The sequence below is a fragment of the Fundulus heteroclitus genome, chromosome 8 (assembly GCF_011125445.2).
Source record: "Fundulus heteroclitus isolate FHET01 chromosome 8, MU-UCD_Fhet_4.1, whole genome shotgun sequence".
Classification (NCBI taxonomy): domain Eukaryota; kingdom Metazoa; phylum Chordata; class Actinopteri; order Cyprinodontiformes; family Fundulidae; genus Fundulus; species Fundulus heteroclitus.
Window position 1 is genome coordinate 17,917,700 of NC_046368.1, and position 20,920 is coordinate 17,938,619.

General features: G+C 39.9%; 1 protein-coding gene across 3 annotated transcripts in view; it reads left to right on the forward strand.

Annotated features, from left to right (window-relative positions):
• Positions 1–19,312, forward strand: part of nup214 (nucleoporin 214) — a 42,283-nt gene extending 22,971 nt beyond the window's left edge. The window contains exons 20-36 of one of the 3 annotated variants that reach the window (XM_012868962.3): positions 1,425–1,513; positions 1,598–1,684; positions 2,602–2,901; positions 3,183–3,347; positions 5,310–5,421; positions 6,167–6,218; positions 6,722–6,791; positions 6,903–6,987; positions 7,327–7,379; positions 7,463–8,959; positions 9,434–9,501; positions 9,601–9,769; positions 10,050–10,202; positions 12,346–12,517; positions 14,220–14,365; positions 16,198–16,231; positions 18,171–19,312. In XM_012868962.3, the coding sequence (XP_012724416.2) occupies positions 1,425–1,513; positions 1,598–1,684; positions 2,602–2,901; positions 3,183–3,347; positions 5,310–5,421; positions 6,167–6,218; positions 6,722–6,791; positions 6,903–6,987; positions 7,327–7,379; positions 7,463–8,959; positions 9,434–9,501; positions 9,601–9,769; positions 10,050–10,202; positions 12,346–12,517; positions 14,220–14,365; positions 16,198–16,231; positions 18,171–18,207 (3,289 nt within the window). In that variant the 3' untranslated portion in view covers positions 18,208–19,312. Of the gene's footprint in view, positions 1–1,424; positions 1,514–1,597; positions 1,685–2,601; positions 2,902–3,182; positions 3,348–5,309; positions 5,422–6,166; positions 6,219–6,721; positions 6,792–6,902; positions 6,988–7,326; positions 7,380–7,462; positions 8,960–9,433; positions 9,502–9,600; positions 9,770–10,049; positions 10,203–12,345; positions 12,518–14,219; positions 14,366–16,197; positions 16,232–17,239; positions 17,289–18,170 lie in introns of those variants that run through there. The other 2 variants (XM_012868963.3, XM_012868965.3) reach the window with 2 other exon arrangements.
• Positions 19,313–20,920: the final 1,608 nt, after the last annotated feature.

The following is a 20,920-nucleotide window of genomic DNA, read 5'->3' on the forward strand; positions in this document are numbered from 1 at the left end:
GGCTGAACAGTTTTGTAAAATAATCTAATTGCCATTTGTTTTCTTAATATTGCAATTTAATGCGATTTTACTTTTCCCAGTTTAATTTATCATGTGTTTTAAAATATATACAAACAACAAATCAATCTGTTTCCTCGCCATGTGGACTAGTTGCTAAAAGACCCGCAGCATCTAAACTCGAAGCAGTAATGATTGCGTTCTGCCTACGATATATTTCAACCAAAATTGCAATTTTGACTTTTCTCCGCATTAACCACAAGCAACAAAAATGACCTCTAAATAAAGATGTTTGTAAATAAGGACTATTTTAAACATGAACTTTTAATGTTTCTATTTAAGAGAACAGCTTTTAATTTAATTGGACATCAATCCTTGTTGAACATAAAGTGCAAAGTGCAACCAACAACCTAATGCTTTGTATTATTATACAAACTCTAAAACAAGTAATAAAATTAGATTATCTCACTGCTGCAACTGTCTTCCATTTTCAAACATTTTACTGACACCTAATGGACGTGTCTAATTCCCTAATTGTTACATAGCCAAAAATTGCAGACCTCTGCGATTTGGAAATTGCGTTTTTTTTAAATCACGATTTTAATGAAAATGCGATTAATTGTTCAGCCCTAGTAAGTAACCGGTTTGGGTGGAGAATTATGCCTGCGTTTAAAACATGTAATACTCCATCGTAGTTTGTGTTTCCATTAATATAATAGATGTAGATTTTAGTATCTTCCATATTCAAATAAGTGTAAAAAGTGGTTAATAAAGAATGGAAATGGATTTTATTTCCACATGCTATCACTGTCCAATTTACTGAAGATAGAAAGTAACTTTTCTAAAACTGATCTGGTGTTGCTCAGGGTGTAATATTTTAACTTTCAAAGTGAGCAGGGTCCCTGGCTGTTGGCTTTTACCTTTCTTGGCACAGCTGTTATTGAAATCAAATGTTGATCTTCCCCGTTGGATGGATAGACTTTACTTAATAAAGTTAATGAAATTTTTTTTAATCACCCCCCCCCCCCCCCCCCCTCTTTTATACACAAATTTGTTTTAAAAATGTAAAAGTTTCCAAAAAATTAAAGAGGCAGATCCTTGCTGTCTCTTTTTTTTATTATTATTTGTGTATACTTGACATTATGTCTAAATTTCTGATTCAATTTAGTCAGAAAATCTGGAACAAAAAAATCTGATAAAGAAAATACTTACATTTCCATACAGTTCATACCAAAGTTACTTTTTTTTCTGTGGGAGACCTAAGTTTACAATTATTTACATTCAACTGAGTTTGTTTCTTATAGAGAATGGGAACTTATCTCAAAAGATAATACACACCACAATAAATTACTTTCCGACATTAGAGACATGTGGAGACGCTTAACTAAAAATAGTTTACCTAAATGTTCTTGTGGCTGTTTTCATAGTTTGGAAAGTGAGCTTGAGAGTTTAAAGGATGCCCTCCTGAAAGCCAGGCTGGATGTCACTCCTCCTAAGGCCAAAGCCAAATCTCCAGGTATATTCTCTATTTAAAAAAAATAAAATAAAATCATGAACAATATTTTAAGATTTTAAAGCACTAACATTCTCTGTTTTTCAGCCGCCAAGATATCACCAGTTAAACAGTCTCAACTTCGCAATTTCCTCTCAAAGGGACAGATGCCTCCTGTGCGCTCGACTGCACCAGGTACTACCAAACATGTTGAAACGCAAACACTCAGATGCACTGTATATAAAAAGGAACGCCATATTTTCCTGAATATAAGTAGCATCAGTCAAAAAATGTCATGAAGAGGAAAAGAATAAATGTAAGTCGCACCGAACTGTACGCATTTATTTATTTAGCAATTTATTTCACACAATCCCAAGACTAAAATCTGACATTTTATCTGGTAAACCAACTTATTCAATTATATAAGTGCATCCACAACCGGCTGAATAACATGGACCATACCTGGGAGGATGAATGGTGTAAATTAGCATAAAAAGCCACCAGCTACACCGGCAAGGGTCCTCGCACACACCATTCACGTATGTGCCGATGACGCTGAAATTAGACCGTGAGCGTAGCAACTTTATGTTGCTCTGAAACGGATGTTTCAGAGCAACATAAAGCTCACATGAAGTTGTAACCCGCCCGGACAACAGACCTGCAAGCTAGCGCTAGCTCCTATTAGCTCCACAGACAGCCTAATAACAGGATTCTGTCGTGGTCTGGGCCCTTCAAGCTGCTCCACGCAACACTCCGCTGCGTGAATGCGTGCTGAAACAGCGAAACAACATACAAACATATCTTTGTTGTGTAAAAGTTAATGCTTCAATTAACTTTTTAAGTGAGACATGAGCAGGATATAGTTTTCACCAGCTTAGTTAGCCCTCTTGCGGCTGTAGATGGTAATGTTTACTTCTTGGTTCGTGTTTGGTCAATATGAATGACCATTTAAAATTGATATATAAATCGCACCTAACTATAAGTTGCAGGATAGGCCACACTGAAGAAAATAAAAGTGTAACTTATAGTCTGTAAAATACATTAATATTCAACTTTGAATGAAAGAATTACTGCAATGTAATAGATTAGCTATCTTTGTTTCTCCTTTTCAGCCAATCTGTCTCGCTCCGCGTTCCTTTCCCCGAAATACTACGAGGACCTGGATGACGCCAGCTCCAAGTCGTCCCTGTCCCAGTCCTTGGAGCCTCACCCATCTCACTTGGACCAGGAAGAGGAAGAACTACAGCCTCTACAGCTCCCAACCGTGACAGCGCTAGCCACTCCTCGCCACCCCACAGTTGTGAGGACCCCGTCTATCCAACCAGGCTTTGGAGGCATTCAGTCCACCCCTCTACCTAAAATCCACTCGGCACCAACTCTGGGATTTGGACTCAGCCCTATTCCCAGTCCTGGTAAGGATAATACTGACTGCTAATCAGGTGGAAATCAGGGCTGGGCTATAAATCAATTTTATCCATTCATTTGAATTTCCAATTTCTTTTAATGAAATGAAGGGGGGAGTGCGATTTATCGGATTTGATCAAATAAAATCTGAGATTTTATTTTCAAACTATATCGCCCAGCCCTAATGGAATATAAATTGTATAAATTTGGCGAAAAAAATATTTGCTAATTAAATTTGTTATGGGAAAAAAAGTGTTGCTTTTGACCCAACTTCCCTCCCTTGTTTTAGTTCCAACCAATAAGATCAATCTCAGCGGGGCTGAAAGCACTGCTCTTGCCACAAAGACGGTAAAACATGGCGCTCCTCCGACAGAGAGAACCGTTGCTGTCATGTCTGCCCAGCAGGCTGCAGCCAATGCAGCTATGCGCCGACAAATGGCAACTCAGAAGCCAGGTAGGAGGAACCTTTATATATTGGTGTCTTACCATCTTCAATCCAGTGGCAGTTTTATTTCTGTATTTTATTTATGTTTTTTTGATGTGATCAAAGATTCTGGTGTGTTCAGTTGATTTTGTACCGCTCCCCTTGTATTTAAGTATATTACGCTTCCCCTTAAACAATTGTGCTCTGAGATTTTGTTCTTTCCAATCGGAACCACTCCTCTTACTATAGTTTCTATTTTTGGACCGAGCTGGTCCTCTTAGACGCGCAGCTTGCTCATTTTGGCAAACAATTAGCCAGTAGAGTGATAGTTATGTTATACATAACACTGACCTGCCTGTGCCAGTGTGTGAAATCTTTATATTTTAACACTATTCTAGTCAACTTTAGCTATGCAATCCAAAATATGACAAAAAGCCCTCTTATGAAAATATTAATTCTAAATGTATGAAATATGTAGTATTTTGTGGTGTCCTACTGCTGATCACGTATCCTGTGTGATCTGTTTGACCTTGTTTCAGAACTAAAAATATCAGTACAGCAATATTGACTAATTGACAAGAGTACAAAGTGTACGTGCTATTGAATTATTATTGTTGCGTAAAGTTGTTCTGCTTCTGAAAGTTTTAAAGGGGCCCAGTCACGTATTTTGACAATAAAAGAAAACACAAAAGCCATAAATTCAAATTAAACGATGTACGCCAAGCGTTGGTCCTCGTAGTGTTTGCTTGACCTGGCGCCTTCGGCAGACGAACGTTGTTGCGGCATCTGCCGGCAGTACCGCTGAACTATCAGAAAACAAGATGGCGACAATCAATTCCGCTACTATAAGAGCCAGTGGACCGTCCAGAAATGCCTCGCAGTAAAGTGACAGCTCAGGGAGGTGGAAGACCAGCCCGATCTACAGGGTTGGGCTCACTGAACCTCTTTCTCTTCACTAAACCTCGCTGGGTTCCATTGCTTCTCCTTGTTTACTCATTGTGTGCATGCACAATATCGCACTTTAAGTGACGTGGTCCTGTTATGGTAAATATACACAAATAGAGCAAAATCGAAGAGTAAAACAGAAATAAAATATAAGCCAACATGGTGTGATGTCATCAGAAAGCCTTTGTATGCAATTAGTAAAGTCACATTACGTGACTACGTGACTTGGCCTGTTTAATGAAAATAGCTGTAATGCTATTTTCATTAAAGTAGCTCTCATTGTTTGACTGTGGAGCAGACAACTCTTTTTGTTGACTTCATCTCAACAGTTTGGGGAAAATTACATTTTTGAAGACAAAAAAAAAACTTTTATATTTCAATTCCAAGAAATCAACTAGCTGTCATGTCTATATAATTTCTGTAGAATCCTTTAACATATTTTTCTTTGAGGTTACTAAAAGAAAAAGCAGCCATCCAGTGTACAGCTATCCTGACAAACCCTGACCAGCAGCTTTGTTGATAGTAAATTATGTTTGCCTGGTTCATGTTGGCGAATAATCTATTCAGGCAGGTTTTCCCAGCTGAAAATCAACCAGCATTGTTAGTTTTATCAGTTTTCAAGGCTAAACATTTTTGACCCAGAAGCTCGTTTTTAGAAGCAGCAGGAACACAATTAATGTTGAAGCTATTGACACGTAAGCTGGGGCTTTTGGTGGTGGAGATCATTAAAATTAGTGGCTTGAACCCTACTTTGATTTTGAATAGAATTAAAACAAATTTATCAAATAATTTACCTTGAACACTGAATTGTTTCATATTGTATTGCAATACCGTTTTTAAATCACCAGAGGGCGACAACGGCTCGTGGACAAAATAATCTGAGTTAAAAACTCTTCAAAAGCCCAGGCCAGAACATCAGACTTGTTTTTCTGTTATTCCTCTAAGAAATCACCATAGAAACAATTAGACCATTTAATTCCACCTTTGTGTTTAAATCTAAACACCTTCTCCTTTTAACTGCTCATATTCTGCTTTGTGTTGTTCCAGCTCCCGTTAGCGGTTCGTTGACAGAGTCCACCTTAAAGACCGTCCCTCAGGTGGTCAATGTTCAGGAGCTGAAGGAAAAGGGGCCGCCTGTTCCCGTTTCTTCTGTCATCAGGTAGACACGAATCATTTATGCTTAATATATTCTGGAAAGACCTGCTTACGCCACTGCATGGATTTAGACACGATTATAATTACTTCTTTTAAAGAAGAAATGATTCAAATCATGGGTTTCTCTTAAATAATTTTCACATTTTTTAGTGGACTCCAAGAATAAATACACGACAATGAAAACGGCAAAGTTTACATCTACTGTATCAGTTAAAATGTGTTTTTTTTTGTCTGTGAAATCACACAGGAAGATCTCGCTCTATTTCCAAAATCCTATAATCTCAAACGTATAGTAGATTTATAAAACATTAAATAGTAGATTATTCTTTTTTTTATCTTCTTATTCTGGAAGTACAGAGATTAAAGACAAAACAAACAAAATGCGCGTCTGGGATTTCTATTTGCTGGATACAAAGTAAAAATGTGCGTCATATAAGTGAAATGATTTGTGAAATTAGTCCAGGGTTGACCTTTGACAGTTTTTGAAGTAAGAAAGTTATTAATTTTACCCCTTTAATTGGCTAAACTATTAACTGATGTTAAATATCTGTGGAAAATTGTCTTTTCTTTACAAAAAGGACAAACTGTAATGTTTTTGTACTGAATTTGACTGAGCAAAAACATGGAGGATGACAATATTGTTGTTCTTTTTCTTGTTTTTTTTTATTAAAGGTTTGTTTTAAATAACTAAACTCAGGAACATGTTGGTGTTTAAAAGTTTTCTTCCATTCTCTGTTTATCTTTCCCAGCTCCTCGGTACCGGATCTCACAAATCAGGCTTTTACCAGCCAGGTCAAACGAGTGAGTGTTAGCTGTGGTCTCCCTATAACTCGTCTTTTTTCCCTATACATTATGTTTTACCAGTCACTCCACTAAATGTGTAAATTTAAATGGGTTTCAGGGGAATTAGTTGGCCAAAAAATAATATTGCAATAGTCAAACTCACAGACTTCAGTTTATATTTCACAGTTTGCAATATTGTTAGACAAAAAAAGTTAAGCTTGTTTAATATTTCTAAATCTGTGTCCTTGTATGTTTAAACTGCAAATAAATGTATAAAAAAATCCTCAGATTTGTCACAGTTTGACATGTAAAGACAATTTTAATTGAATAGGTGGGAAATGTCTCAGGTTTCTCTCATATTGGTGCTATGCATTGTTGAAAGCACGGTTGACCGCTCACACAAAACCTGTTCTCGTACATTCACACAATACGATCAACAGGGAAAACCTGAGCACTGATCTTTTTTTATTTATATATATTTTTTTGTACATGCATATTATTAATTCAATGTGTCTCTGTAGACGACCACCCCAAAGATCCCAACAATGTCTACTGAAAGTACATCCGGTCTGCAGCAAGGCTTTGTTTTTAGTAAGTATTGTTTAATTATTCTGTATTAGCGTTTACAGTGTAGTCCAAAATGAAGACGTCAGCCCAATCGTTAAACACTTGTATCCCTTTTTAATAAACTTTTTCCCAAAGGTCCCCCATCCAAAACAGATGTTTCTGTGGTTCGTACCGGTTCTGTGGAGCAAAGCAACAACAAGCCATTCTCCTTCACACCAGGGTGAGTTAACGTCCCCAGTGGCAGAAAAAAAGCAGCCTGAGATTATCTGCTAGAATCGGAGATCTTGTTTCAAATATTTGAAAGTAATGTAATAGAATGCAGGTAGCTTATTAGTTTAAAAACATTAAATACAATTTGGTTAAACAATTGAGGCGGGACGAGATGGATTCTCGTGTGTTTGTGAACGCACAAAAACGGCGAGAATTCAGCTTGCATGCAAGGCTAGAGTAAATGTCGTTTAAAGAAAGAATAAAGATACTTTGAAAGTAAACAAAGTAGTAATTCAACAGTTGTGTAACAATGTTTCTTTGTTGTTTTGCAACTTTGTTGCTTTCGCAGGTCAACGGGTTTTAGTTTTGCTTCTGTCTCGGAAGAAGCCGGAATGCCAAAAGGTAAAACCCATCAGTGGCCCCGGTACCGTCGGAGGTATAGAATCGTCCACAAAGTTTCACTTGTTTCTGCTTTTGTTTCCCAGCAGTTAAGGACGTCAGTAAATTCTCTTTTGGCGGAAATGGCAAGGTGTTGTTTGGTCAGACAGCAGAGGAGCCGTTCTCTCTAACCCCGAAGTCCGCGGCCTCTGGTATTGCCACCGGGTCTCCGCAGCTGACTCTAAGCACGTCGGGGGAAGCAGCCAAACACAGCTCCCTCTCCACAGCCTTCAGGACTGAGCCGCAGCCGCCGCCCAAGACCGCTGGAGGAGAAACTCTCGGCAGTTTCTCTGGACTGCGCGTCTGCCAAGGAGAAGAAGTCAAAGACCCTGTAACGAAGCCGGCGGCTGCATTTACCTTTGGAGAGGCAGGGCTTGGCATTGGCAAGGGAGTACAATCCTTCAGCTTTGGGTCAGGTCTCCAAAAGCCTTCTGAAGATTCTGCAGCCACAGATTTGTCTAAGGGAGCTTCATCGAGCAGTTTGTTCAAGCCTCCTGAGACAAACGCCAAGCCGGCCTTCTCTCTCCCCCCGTCCAGCGCCGCACCCTCAGCTTTGCCGACATCTTTCAGTAGCCTTCTTGTAGGTTCCTCAGAGGAATCAAAAGCTCCCCCACAGCTCCCAGAAGCTACCCCACCCAACGAAAAAGAACCAGCCGCTGCTGAACCAGCTGGGGAAAGCGCCAGTCCGTCTCTGGCTCCTGAGCCCGCACTGGATTCTTCATCCACTCCAAAGGTCACACCCGCACCCCCTTCGGTGACGCCTGCCGCTACCCAAGATCTTCCTTCTACCGGTGTCGCACCTGCTGAAGCAACCCCTCCACCGACGTCCAGCGGGCCTTCCACGACAGAAGCCACCCCAGACCCCCTACCCGCTCCTCCGGTTGTTTCCACTCCAGCCGCTCCCAACGCCGCCGCCGCCGCCTCCCAGGGACCCCCGCCAGCGTTCCAGGTGCCATCTTCTGAAAAACCAGGCTCCATTTTTACGCAGCCCGCCCCAGCAACGACCGACAGCAGCTCCATTGGCGCCATACCAGTTATCAACACAGTTGCTCCCACCACCACCACCCCTGCAACCGTTACCACCGCACCGACCACCGCCGCCAACGCTGTGTTCGGGCAACCCGCGGCGCCGCTCGCCTCCTCAGCCCCCACAGCACCAGGATTTGGCTCGCCCGGGTTTGGTACTGCCGCCGGAGCAGGCTTTAACAAATCCGTGTTCGGCCAGATGGGTGGCTTTGGCCAACCTGCTAGCAGCGCCGGGTCATCCAGCGGCTTTTCTTTTACCCAGTCGGCATTTGGAGCAAATCCTAGCAGTGCAACAACCGGGGGAGCAAGTCTTTTCGGGGCGTCTACTGCCAGCAGTGCTAGTTCGTTCTCATTTGGCGGTGGGAGCGCCAACACAGCCAGCTGCACCGGGTCGGGGCTGTTCGGACAGAGCACGCCTCCCACGTTCGGTCAGAGCGCCGGATTTGGGTCGCCATCGGTGTTTGGCAGCAACACCACCACATCCTCGTCTTCAGGATTCAGCTTTGGTCAGCCTTCAGGTGAGCCTGAGCAGTAACCTGATCTCTATAAATGATGCTTTACCACTGTATGCAAATAAAAAAAAAGCCTATTTCCTAGAAAAAATATATCTCAGAATATAATGTTATAACAATAACTGTCATCTCTAAAGAGAAATAACAGGTTCTAAGTTTTAGACCAGTGAGCCAGAAACAAAATCCTTCTGTGCTGCATGGCTAAAAGCAAAAATATCTGACACTGTTGCGTCTTCCATCATTGAAGCTAACACCGTCTGACACCCTTTGAATGAAAATATGTACCCAAGGGCAATAGGCTGCGCTGGATGATGTGTGATAAATAGCAACTTATCTGACCAGCCGTGCTTTATAGCCCCCTGCAAACTCATTTATTGTATTCTAGTTTTGAGTTTCATCTGTGTTTTTTGGGTTTGTTTATTTTTTTAGACCATTTAGAGTTGAAGTTGTGCGTTTTGTTTGTTTTTTTTTTTGTCCCAGGATTTGGTTGCTCCACTGCCGCCCCTGTATTTGGCCAACAGTCTTCAAGCGGCAGTGTGTTTGGACAGGTAGGGTACCAGATTGCTCGACTGTTGCTTTCTTGAAATGTAAAAATGTAAAGGAATAAATGACAAATCTTCCTCCTCTTTTGTTCACCCCCTCTGCAGTCATCATCCGGCACTGGGTTGTTTGGCTCAAACACAGCCAACACAGCAGGTTCATCCTCTGGAGGATTCTTCAGCGGTCTCGGGGGCAAACCAAGCGAGGATGCGACCAACAAGAACCCGTTCGGTACCACTGTTTCAACTGGAGGGTTTGGACAGGCCGCTCAGCCTGGTATGTTTTTCTGTTTAGTTTTTTTTTTTTTTTTTGTTAAGGTTTGCATTAAGCCTGATGAGAAAAAATATATTTGCTGGCTGTGCATTCGCTGCTAATTTTTCTCCCCCTCATAAGCAAACAAACAAAAATATTGTTTGACTTTGATTCATCTTTACATTGAGAGCAAAGTGGAGCCCAAGTGTAATTCCCCTGTTTTTCTGCACAAACGTTGCCAATAAAAGGGGTTCTGGTTTAACTGCTCTCGTGAGTTAGTTTGATTGTCCCACTTCCTCTCCAGGCTCCACCAGTCTCTTTGGGAATAGTGGTGCGAAGACCTTTGGGTTCAACCAGTCCGCCTTTGGGGAGCAGAAACCCAGCGGGACCTTCACCACCGGTGCAGGGAGTGTTGCAGCCCAGGGCTTCGGCTCCTTCTCTTCACCAACAAAGCCAGGTAGCTTGTGATCTAGATGCGCGTTTAGTTGTTTTAGTACACGGATCTTACTCTCTTGAAGTCTAGAAACTTAATGGAAATGGCTTTTATCATTTTCCAGGTCTGGTATGGAAACAATGAAAATTAAGTTTGGAAAACAGTTTTTATCTACCAGACTTTTTTTCTTTCAAGCACTTTGTAAAGGACAAAAGTCTAATAATAATTACTTAGTGTCGAGGTTCTACATAGGTTTATGTTGAACTGACATGATACCTCATCACATGTTTATTTTAAGATATTGCCTATTAGTATTTTGGGTTTTCACTTGTCTAAAAATAAAAAGGAGCCATTTTAACTTGCTCTTTGGCTTCTAAACTACTTCAGCTGTGTCTAAGAATTTAACAAAGGTACCAAAAGGTACCAAAGTTCAAGAAAAAGTCTAGGATATTCTGTTCCTTATCTGACAAATCTAAGAATTTATACATTTTGAAACAGAGCTGATCTAAGTTGGTCCATCAGCCAGTAGGCTGTGGTCCTATACTAGTAAAATCAGAAAAATGTTTCTGCATTTCATGAAGCCTAAAGATAAAACAAATTGACTAGTATTTACAGGTTCAGCATTGATCCTCTGTTCTCAAATTTCCAGATTTTTATAAAGAAAAAAAGCTTTAAAATATAGCCATTTGAGTCTGGATAATTAGGGAATTTAGTGCTCTGCATGGTTCCAGTGGTTGAAGAGAAGCTTAAATACTTTGCAGTTTAATTTATGATCACACAAAGAAAATAATACACACATTTGGGCTGAAACCAACTCTGTATTTCTAGAGTTTATTCTGTATATTATTTGTACCATTCCATCCATCTGTGTTTGAGTCTATTGGCAGATACATTTATCTAGCCATCCACTAGTCCATCCAGTGGTTCACTCACCCATCATGGTTGTCTATCCATCCTTCATCCATCCTTAATCCATCCACCCATCTGTTCATCTGTTCTGCCTTCCATCAAGTTTACTATTCATTCTATTAAATATTATATACGCCCTGAAGCTTCCTGTTGAGAAGCGATTTTCTGAGCGTTTTCCTTATTATGGCTTCATAAAAAAAATAACCCAAACTATACAAATAAAAACATTCTCCTCAATTGAGGTCTAGCGTTCTCATAAAGCAGATAACACATTGATCTTTAGAGTCAATTTCTGCCCTTAATTTCCAATCTCATCTAGATCCAAATATATTACAGCAGGCCCGACTGATGGCCTTTAATATCGACACTATTCTTACAATCTAGGATGGAGCGAGTCTACGTGGGTAACGAGTTAATTTGATGTCTGTAAAGTCGATTAAAATCGAATTCTCAGTTGGATATAAAATTTACACCAAGTTTCACCCCAGCATCTTTTTTGGTCATTTTTTTTGCTAATTAAGCTGATATCCCAGCTATCGCTCACCTCCACTGGGGTACTGATATTGCTCAGCACATTAATGTCCTACCTAAGGGGAACGTAATCTTGTTACATTAGCTCAATCAATTATTTACTGGGGCGTGCTGCTGGGCCGGCTGTAATTTCAGCGCAGCCTTTCTGCCCTGCTGCCCAGAAGCCTCGAATTAAGTGTGAACTATTTGTCCTGTCTAGGAATCATCACAGTCTTCTGGTTTGAATTAGTAAAATACTATAAACCTAAAGGACCAATAATGACATCTAGCGTTTCAGAGAATTATTTTGGGTAATTGTACAGGAAATCGTTCTACTTATTGCTCCTTTTTAAAGACACTGTCAAGTTGTATTTCTAAGCACTTTTTAAAGATGTACTTATGAAAAACAAATTTTCAAATATGGCCTTGCACTAATTTAAGCCTATTACTTTTATATTGTTTATATTGAACAACTTTTAAACTACTTTAGCGTAACCAATGGCCAAATATAACTCTTAGTAATTTTGTGTTGTTAAATGCATTATTATGCATTTTGTCAATACTCATTAGTTTAATACCCTTGTTTTAAAAAAAAAATAATAATTATACTAAAGTGCAGAAATAGGATCACAACTCACGTTCTCTTTAAACTTGGAATACACTTCTGTATTTTTCTTTTTTTGCTGCTGCTGTGTCCTGATACAAAGCTCACACGTGTTGTTGTTTGTTTTTTTGTTTTTTAATGCAGGTGGCTTTGGCAGCGCTCCGGTGTTCGGGAGTCCCCCTTCCTTTGGTGGTTCCCCAGCGTTTGGTGGCACGGCATCGTTTGGCTCCACCGCCTCCTTCAGCAGTCCCATGACCTCCTCCACCGGTAAAGTGTTCGGAGAGGGAACAGCTGCTGCAAACATGGGAGGATTTGGGTAAGAAGACTCTTAAGTGGCTTTCGCTTTAGTCTCCAAAACGGGGAGCCTAAACTGTAATGTTATAAGTATTAATTGTACAACGATTCCCAGAAAAATTGATGCATGAAAGACAATCTTTGATTTTTGGTCATTTTATGGCTGCTGTTTCAAAGCTTGAAAAGGTTGGTCTCAGTGCAGCGTTTTTGAAAATCGCACTCGCTGCATACACACAAATAAAGTGAATTTGTCAAACTGATAAGATCCATAATCAAATTAGTGTTTGACTAAATGTAGTACATTTCACCTTGCCTGTAGAAATAATATAGATGTTTAGAAAAGCTGTTTAACCTTTTCACATGTAGTGATGGTCCTGCCACAGAGTTTAAGTTGTAGATCAACACAAAGTAGTGCAAGACTGTGAAACATGGTTGTCAAGTTATACTCTGGAAAGTGTGGCGTGACTGATTTTATCCCCCTGGATGATACTTTTTGCTTTTCAATTACAACTTCAAGGCTATTGCAGCATCGCGGGAAAACAACATTTTAGCCATTCTCCTTTGCAAAATTGCTCATCTGGGATGCTTGACGCCTTCAATTACGAGCTTTTAAACCTTCCTGTTGCTGATTCTGATTAACTAGATTTAGATCTGGGCTTTGACTCGGCCATTTTCTGCTAATTCTGAGCCGTTCCATTGCAGCTCTAGCTGACTGTTTAGGGCTGTTTCCTTAATGGGAAGTCAACCTGCGTCCCAGTCTCATAGTTTTTGCGGTCTGTTTTTCTTTTAGTATCGCCCCGTTTCTGGTGCCACCCGCCTTCACATAAACTAATCAGCTTGCCTGTGCCTGCTAAAGAAAAGCATCCTGACAGCGTGATGCCGCCACCACTTGCTTGAGATATCGTTTTAGAACCCAACCCTGCTTCCCTGCCTTTATCCCTGACCCAGTCTGATGTGTGTCTGTTCACTAATGTTCTCTAATGACCCTCTGAGAACGTCACAGAACCGCTGGACTTACCCTGAGGTTAGATTAGATGCAGGCGGACTCAGTTTACTGATTAGCTTACTTCTGAATAATTTGGTTTCCGCCTCAGTTTACTGCTACTTTGTGTTGATTCGTCAAATAGCATCCAAACAAAAGGCATTGAAGGTTGTGCAGTGATTGGGAAGTTGTTGTTTTTTTCTTGTCCAACTCTCAGCAAATACAATTAACATTTAAGAGGAAATTGAATATATAATCTTGTCATCCACGCTCGTCATTTCCAATGATTGTGTCGCCTTCATTAAGCGCCTGCGATGTCCTTCCTGTGTTGTGATAGTGGTGAGGTTGGCCCTGAGCCTAAAACTATGGATCTCTGTGCAGGAGTAGATTATTCGCCTCACATAATCCCACTTTGGGGTCATGCTGCCTGCAGATTAAACTGGCCTGCTCTCTCTACTTCTACCGCTGGTATGCCTATACTCTCTTCCCCCTCTTAGGAGTCAGCGGGGGGGGGGGGGGGGGGGGGGGGTGTTCAGTGGAACGGATTAAATCCCCTTCAGATCCCGTCCTCTCAATCCCACATCTGAAATTTTCGCACCCTGTTTCACGTCAGCTGCCTTTCAGACATGTTTACTTGAACTTTAACAAGGTTTTGTCTTGACAAATTACCGATTTAAATTGTGTCAATTCATTTTAAGCCTGTAGTTTTATCATAAGACTATGTGTCTGGCCCTGTTTTCAGGTTCTCTTCACCTCCCAGTGGCCCTTCCTTTGGCGCTCTGGCCACTCAGGCTGCTCCTACATTTGGGAGCTTGGCCCAGCAGGGCTCTGCATTTGGAAGTCAGCCCAGCAGCTTCTCAGGCTTTGGACAGCAGCCACAGACTGGAGGTGAGGCATCTATGTCCCTTGCATTTATTTCTATTTTTTTTTTCTGCTGATCTTTAAATGCCAGCAACACTTTGTACAGTTCGGCTTGTTTAGCGCCATAGCAGGTATTTTGGGTTAATGTTCATCTTAACTCGTATCTTAAGTCCCTTTTACACATGCGTCCAAGTAACTTACTGGGACCACATTCCTGGGTCCAACAAGAATAACCGCCTTTCACACATGCAAATTAGTCCCAGTAAATTACGGGGTCATCTCTTTTCACACTTAGCCCAGCAATGGTGGAATGGGTGTTCCTAATATCACCTACAGGTGGCAGTAATGCAAGGAATATACACTGCAAAAACAGATCTTACTTATAAAAATAAATAAAATGTTCTTAAAGTTAGTGTTTTAATCCTTGATTTAAGCAGGTAAATAAGATTATAGGGTTATAAATAGGAGTATTTATACCCCTAAAATAAGATAATTAGACATCCTGCACTTATAATAAGCAGATAGAGATGAATCGTTCCTATTTTAAGTGCAAAAATCTTATTCCATTGGCAAATCATCTTATTTACCTGCTCAAATCAAGGACAAATACACTCATTTTAAAGAATATTTTACTTATTTCTAGTCCCGTTTTTGCAGTGTAGCTTTAACTATTATAAGGCGCACTAAATATTCTTCCCAAGTGTTTAATATTACTGCACCCCTTAACGTACGCAGCGCTCTATCCTTTACCGTGCTTACACATTTTTGAGCGCGTTGTATCACTCGGTAAGCACAAAGGTAATCATATATGCCGCATCATAAATGTTTGAGAAAGTTTAAGGATTTTTAAGTGCGCCTAATAGTCTGAAAAATATCGGTTTGTGGTCTCGTTTCAAGCTCCACCATGCAACGCTCTGTTGCGTGAATGCATACTGAAACAGCGAAACAACATACAAACATGTCTTTATTGTCTTTAAGTTAATGTTTCAGTTAACTTTTAAGTACTGGAGCAGCATATAGTTTTCTCAAACATAGAGCGCCCTCTTGTGGCTATAGACGGTAATGTTCACGCCTTGGTTCATGTTGGTCAATATGATTCACCATTTAAAATTGATATATAAGTCTCACCTGAGTATAAGTCCCAGGATCGGCCACACTATAGAATAAAAGAGCGACTTGTAGTCCGACACACAGTACAATAATGGCCCCATTTCTGCTTCCAAGTAAATGTCGCAGGGTTCCTACACAGTATGGAATTTGATTTTCCAGGTCAGAAGACAATAGATCTTGTCAAATATTTAAGTTTTTAGATTTTATGCCTTATTCCACTGTTGAAAAGTCACATTCATCCATCCCTCTCGTCAATCCTTCCTGCCGATCTATCCATACATTTGTCCATCAATATGTCTGTCTATCCATCCAATAATCTGTCCGTTCATTCCTCCACTTATCAATCATACATCTACTTGTCATCCATCTATCCATCAGTCTATCCTGCTATCTGCCTTCCTTGTCTGAAACAAGCCTGGATTCTAAAGATTTCATAATAAAAGCCTAGCCACTGTAAAGAAGTCTGCCATGATTAAATTGTAACCTTTTGTATCAAGACCTTCAAAATTGTCTAAAAAATAACTAAGAACTTTTGAAGCCTTCAAGTTTGGGGAAGTCTTCAAGTTTGGGAAAGAAAAGGGCCGTTTTATCAGGAAACATGTTTGAAAGGTGGCTTTACTACAAACCGGTTTCCATCAGTTTTTACTCGTGTACAGGTTGCACCATTTGCAGAGACGACGAATATCCATGATTGAGCTCCTTGATACATGTGCAGATAACTTCATTCATCACTTCTCTTTGTTTTCCAGGATTCGCGGGGAACACATTCGGCTCTGCAAGCCAGTAAGTGTGTCAGTGTTTCCTGTTTCAATTGATGTTTTCTGCGCGCGCCGCCGAGCAGACAGGCCCCGCGTATCTCTGTCTGTGTGTGTGTGTGTGTGTGTGTGTGTGTGTGTGTGTGTGTGTGTGTGTGTGTGTCTGCTGCGCGTTGTGCCTGTGGGCTTTGGGAGCTCACATCTTTTCTTCCACAACACTGCTTTCAGTAAAACCTTCCTGATTTAATACCTCCTCATCCAGCCTAATGCAGTTCCTCCCCCACCTCATCCTTTTCTCTTCCCTCTGTTCAGAAGCCTGAACTCGTAGTCAGAGAAAATTTCCCGTTGGCCGCGCTGAATCTAAATGAAGCAGTAATCAAACATTTATAAAATATTGGCTCACGGTAAAGACGGTAGACTGATGTGCATACTGAAAGTACATAGTGGTCTGGAGAGGTTAACTCATCAGTTCTGCTGCCTCAGGTTATTACATTTCATCCGCCCCCCCCCCACCATCCTAATGCATCTCCTACCGTTCCATCCTTTTCTTCTGTGTCTGCCTCCGTATGTTCCTGCATGTCAAAGGGTAACCAGCGTCGCCCCGGGGGTCTCTTCCAGTGAAATGCACGCTAAAGCGTTCACAACTGACTTGTTTGAGCTTATCGGACACATCCGCATGCGGATATAAACCCTACATTCGCTCTTTTTTTTTTTTGTTTCTTTTTATGTGATGTGAGACATTCATAAAACAAAGACTTGGAGCTAAAGGTTTTAACTAACAACCGGGAATAATTAAATGTCCCTGACTGGCCAGCAGTGGTCAGTGGAAAATGTGAAATTCAACATGCATAAAGTGTTATTTCTGCACACTATTTCAAATTTGCTGCCTTTTTATTTTAGTAATATATATATATATTTTTTTTTAATGGCAGATACTGTTTTTGTCTGTCTGAGCAGCTACATGGTCATCCTCCTGTGTTTCCTCGTGCCAAAAACAGAGACTGAAACAATTTGTGTTTTGTTTTGTTTTCTGCAGGCATGGACATCTAAGTTAGGACTGCTCAATAAATTGTTATCACAAAATACGTTTGTTCATTGTTGTTATTGCAAAGGAATACTTTTTAAAGCAGCCTTTGTTTTTTGTGTTTCCTGTCTCACAAACACACACTTTGCACGCCGATGTGATATTCTCAAACGTCTGGCTCAGACGCTAAAGGTCACAGAGAGTGCTGGAATATAATGTTATTATTAATAATCTCCTGGGCCAATTAACTAATGTCTCGCATCCCTTTCCTCATTTATTTGCTGAACTAAAAAGGTAAAATAGTTCTGTTTGTAGAAAACAAACTGATGTTCTGAGCTATTATGGATATAATTACCATCTTTAGACTAAACATAGATAAATATAAGAATTTGCTGATTTTCTTTTTTTTTACAGTAGTTTTTCTAATATGAATTATAGCAGGATAATATAAAGGTCCAGTTATTAGTGTGGCGTGTCACATTTTGTTGCTCAATTATGACGACTGTTGGCAGCAGCAAATAAAAATCCTTAATACCATTTATTGCCGAATTTACTGAAGAAATTAAGTTCAGCCAGGGGTCCGGCCCTCAGCAACACTCAGATCCTCACGGAGCCCTTTGGTAGGATTTGTGTCTCACCCAAAATCAGGGTATTTTGTGTTTTTATGGATAAATAATAAAAAAATCAGTTGACGTTGTCTGTGAGTGTAGGTTTTTCTTACAGATGACTTGTGAAATCAGCCTTTCCCTTTATGTCCAAGCATCAATTCTGCTGAATGAATTTGAGGTTCTCCAACATTTCCGTTTTGAATACCAGATCAATGAAGAGGGGGAAAAGCCTGTGCATGTTATGCCAGCTTTTCCACTCATTCTACCACTATTGCGTGTGCGAGTTTTAAAACTCTTTATAATAACGGCTCTTTCTTTTTGTACCTGTTTTCCAGGTCAAGCTCTCAAACATTTTCCAGCTGGAGAAGCTAGTGTTCCTTAAAACTTGGAGAGAAACTGGACGACGTTTCAGTAACGATCTGTTCTGTACGCCACAATTTCTTTTTTTTTTACAGAAATAAAATTTAACTTTTATAGAGAGCAGCTGATTATCTAGATGTGCTACGTTTCTGTAAAGCACTTTGTGAACTCGGTTTATTCATAGGACGGCAGAGTTTGTACAAGCAGAAGAGACTATGTACGATACGTTGCTCAGAGAATTACTGCTTTTAACATTTTCTGTGGCTAATTTTAAGATATTTTTGTACTCAAACAAATACAGTAGTAGAAAAACATCCAAGCTTTACTTGTGAATATGTTGAATTTCAGTGATGTGAACACAACTGTTTGCAACATTTCAGGAATCAACCGGAACAGCCTTCAGCTTGATATTCTTTGAGTTACGGCATTGATGGGTCTTTTTAAATTAGGTGGGTCTTATTAAAGTCAAGCAAGACACTTTTCTTTTCTTTTTCTTTTTTTTTTTTTTCTTTAGAACAAGGACAAAAATTGTCCGTCAATCTGTTTTTGCTAACATCTCCCGTTGATGTATTTTTTTACATGGAAAAGGAAAAATAAACTTGTTTAAATAATTTGAATTTCTTTACATTATTTAAAAAAACAAAAACAAATCGGGACTCAAGGCTAAAAGTTGTTTCATGAGGTTTACATAAAATGGTCATTTTCAGGGTTCCTATACAGTCTGGGAAAAGTATAGATTGAAGGATATTTCTAGATATGGTTAAAAGTAAGAGAAGGAAAAAAACATTCAATCCTTATTTTAATTTTTGCTAATTTTTTTTCCACATTCAAATTTGAACTTTGCAGAAATATATTTTGTAAATTCATAAATTAAAAGATGTACTTGAAAGATTAAAAAAGGTTACATTTTGGCATGTATAGTTTAAAAACTTGCTAACTGAAATATTTAATTCAGAATAAATGTGTAGGAGCCCTGCATTTACCTTCTACCAAATCCTGTGAAATATTATCTAAGGTATGAAGACTATTTATTTTGACCTGTAAATTTAAGTGTAAACCAAATCTGTGCAAGTCTTCTTGAATAAAACAGCTTTTAGAATAAAATCTCTGTGGGCAATCCAAGGCTTACAATTGTTTTGTTTTTTTTTTAAATAATGGTCTTTGAAAAAGAAAATGGTCTGCTTTTATTTCAACTATAAAAGTCTATCTACAGGATTTCAAAGTGTTAAAAGTTCCGTTTAGGTTTTCTCTAAATGAAAAACAATGAATGGTATTTATCCTGTGTGCAGATGACCGTCACTCAAGAGAAACTGTAATAATGCTGGGTCCCTGCTTTAGTGTCTTAAAGAACTGAAGACATGGATGTCATTAAACGTTTTCGCCTTTAATGAGAATAAGACTGAAGTGATGGTCTTTGGAGACGCGTCGGAGAGATTTTATTTAAGATCTGGGTTATCTTGGTCCGTATGCGGAGCAACCCGCAGCTAACCTGATGGCCAATTCAAGGCAGTCGTCAAATCCAGCTCTCACCCTGATGCTTTGCTGCAAAGCGATCTGAAGCAGTAATCCATGCCTTTGTCCCTACACTGCTGGATTACTGCAACGCATTCTGCTGCACATCCTCTAATCAACAAATTCACACACATTAAATTCACTGCTCTGGTTGGCTGCTAACTTTAGGGTAGTTTAAAAATTTTTTTTTTTTTGTCTTTTTAAGGGTCTTGCCTCTCCCTTTTTACAGCCATATGTGCTCCCCTCGTTCTCTCTGATCCACTGACCTGCTGCTCCTGTCCGTCTCTAGAACCAGGTGGAAGCTCACAAAGGAACGTGCCTTTTCTGTGGCTGGTCCAACGCTTTGGATTAACCTGCCGCTGCACACTAGGCAGGCGTCCTCCCTGACGGGGTTTGAATCTCTCTTAAAAACAGCTTTCTTCCCTGGCTTTTATTACCCAGTAAGGTGTTGGATTTTTTTTTTATATTTGTATTTTATACATTCTTTTTCTATTTGTGTTTAATCTGGTCTGTTTGTGCTTTATGCTCTTCATAATCTTAACATTACAGCCCAGAATTCAGTGTGTTTTAAAGTAGCGCAAAGGTTTTAAGTAGAAAGAAAACTGTGCATGGGATAAATTTAGCTACTGGATAAATTAATCTAAACCACAGCTCTTATTCACTCTAGTGTTTACTTTGCTCCACACATCTACTCCACAAATCTGACCTTTTGTGGAACAGTATGCCATTCTGCTCGTAAAGCATGGTCGTCGCTCCGTGGTCCTGCAGACTCGCCTTTGTTTATCCTCAGTTATTTTGCTGCATGGAAATGTCGGTCTCTAGAGGGTAGACAAATTAGCAGCGAAATGTGGTTCTGCAAAGTGCTGACTTGGGGTGAAATAATACAAATGCACTCCGCACTTTTCAGTATTTCCATCAGGGGTGTTGCAACTAGTGTTGCGCCAATGCCATTTTTTGGCCCCGATACCCGATATCTGGCTGTGCAGTATCGGCCGATACCGATTTCCATACCGATACCATTACTTTGAAATTTATGTGTGTGTGTATATATGAAAAACAGCATACTACTTGGATGTAAAATAATTGCTATCATGGCTTTGTCAAGCTGCTACCTTATAAAAGCAAGAAAAAAGACTAATGCAAAGTGAATCCACCAGAACTAGTGAGTGTCGGGAGAGAGAAGGCTGCGTTCAAGTGACATACAAACATCAAA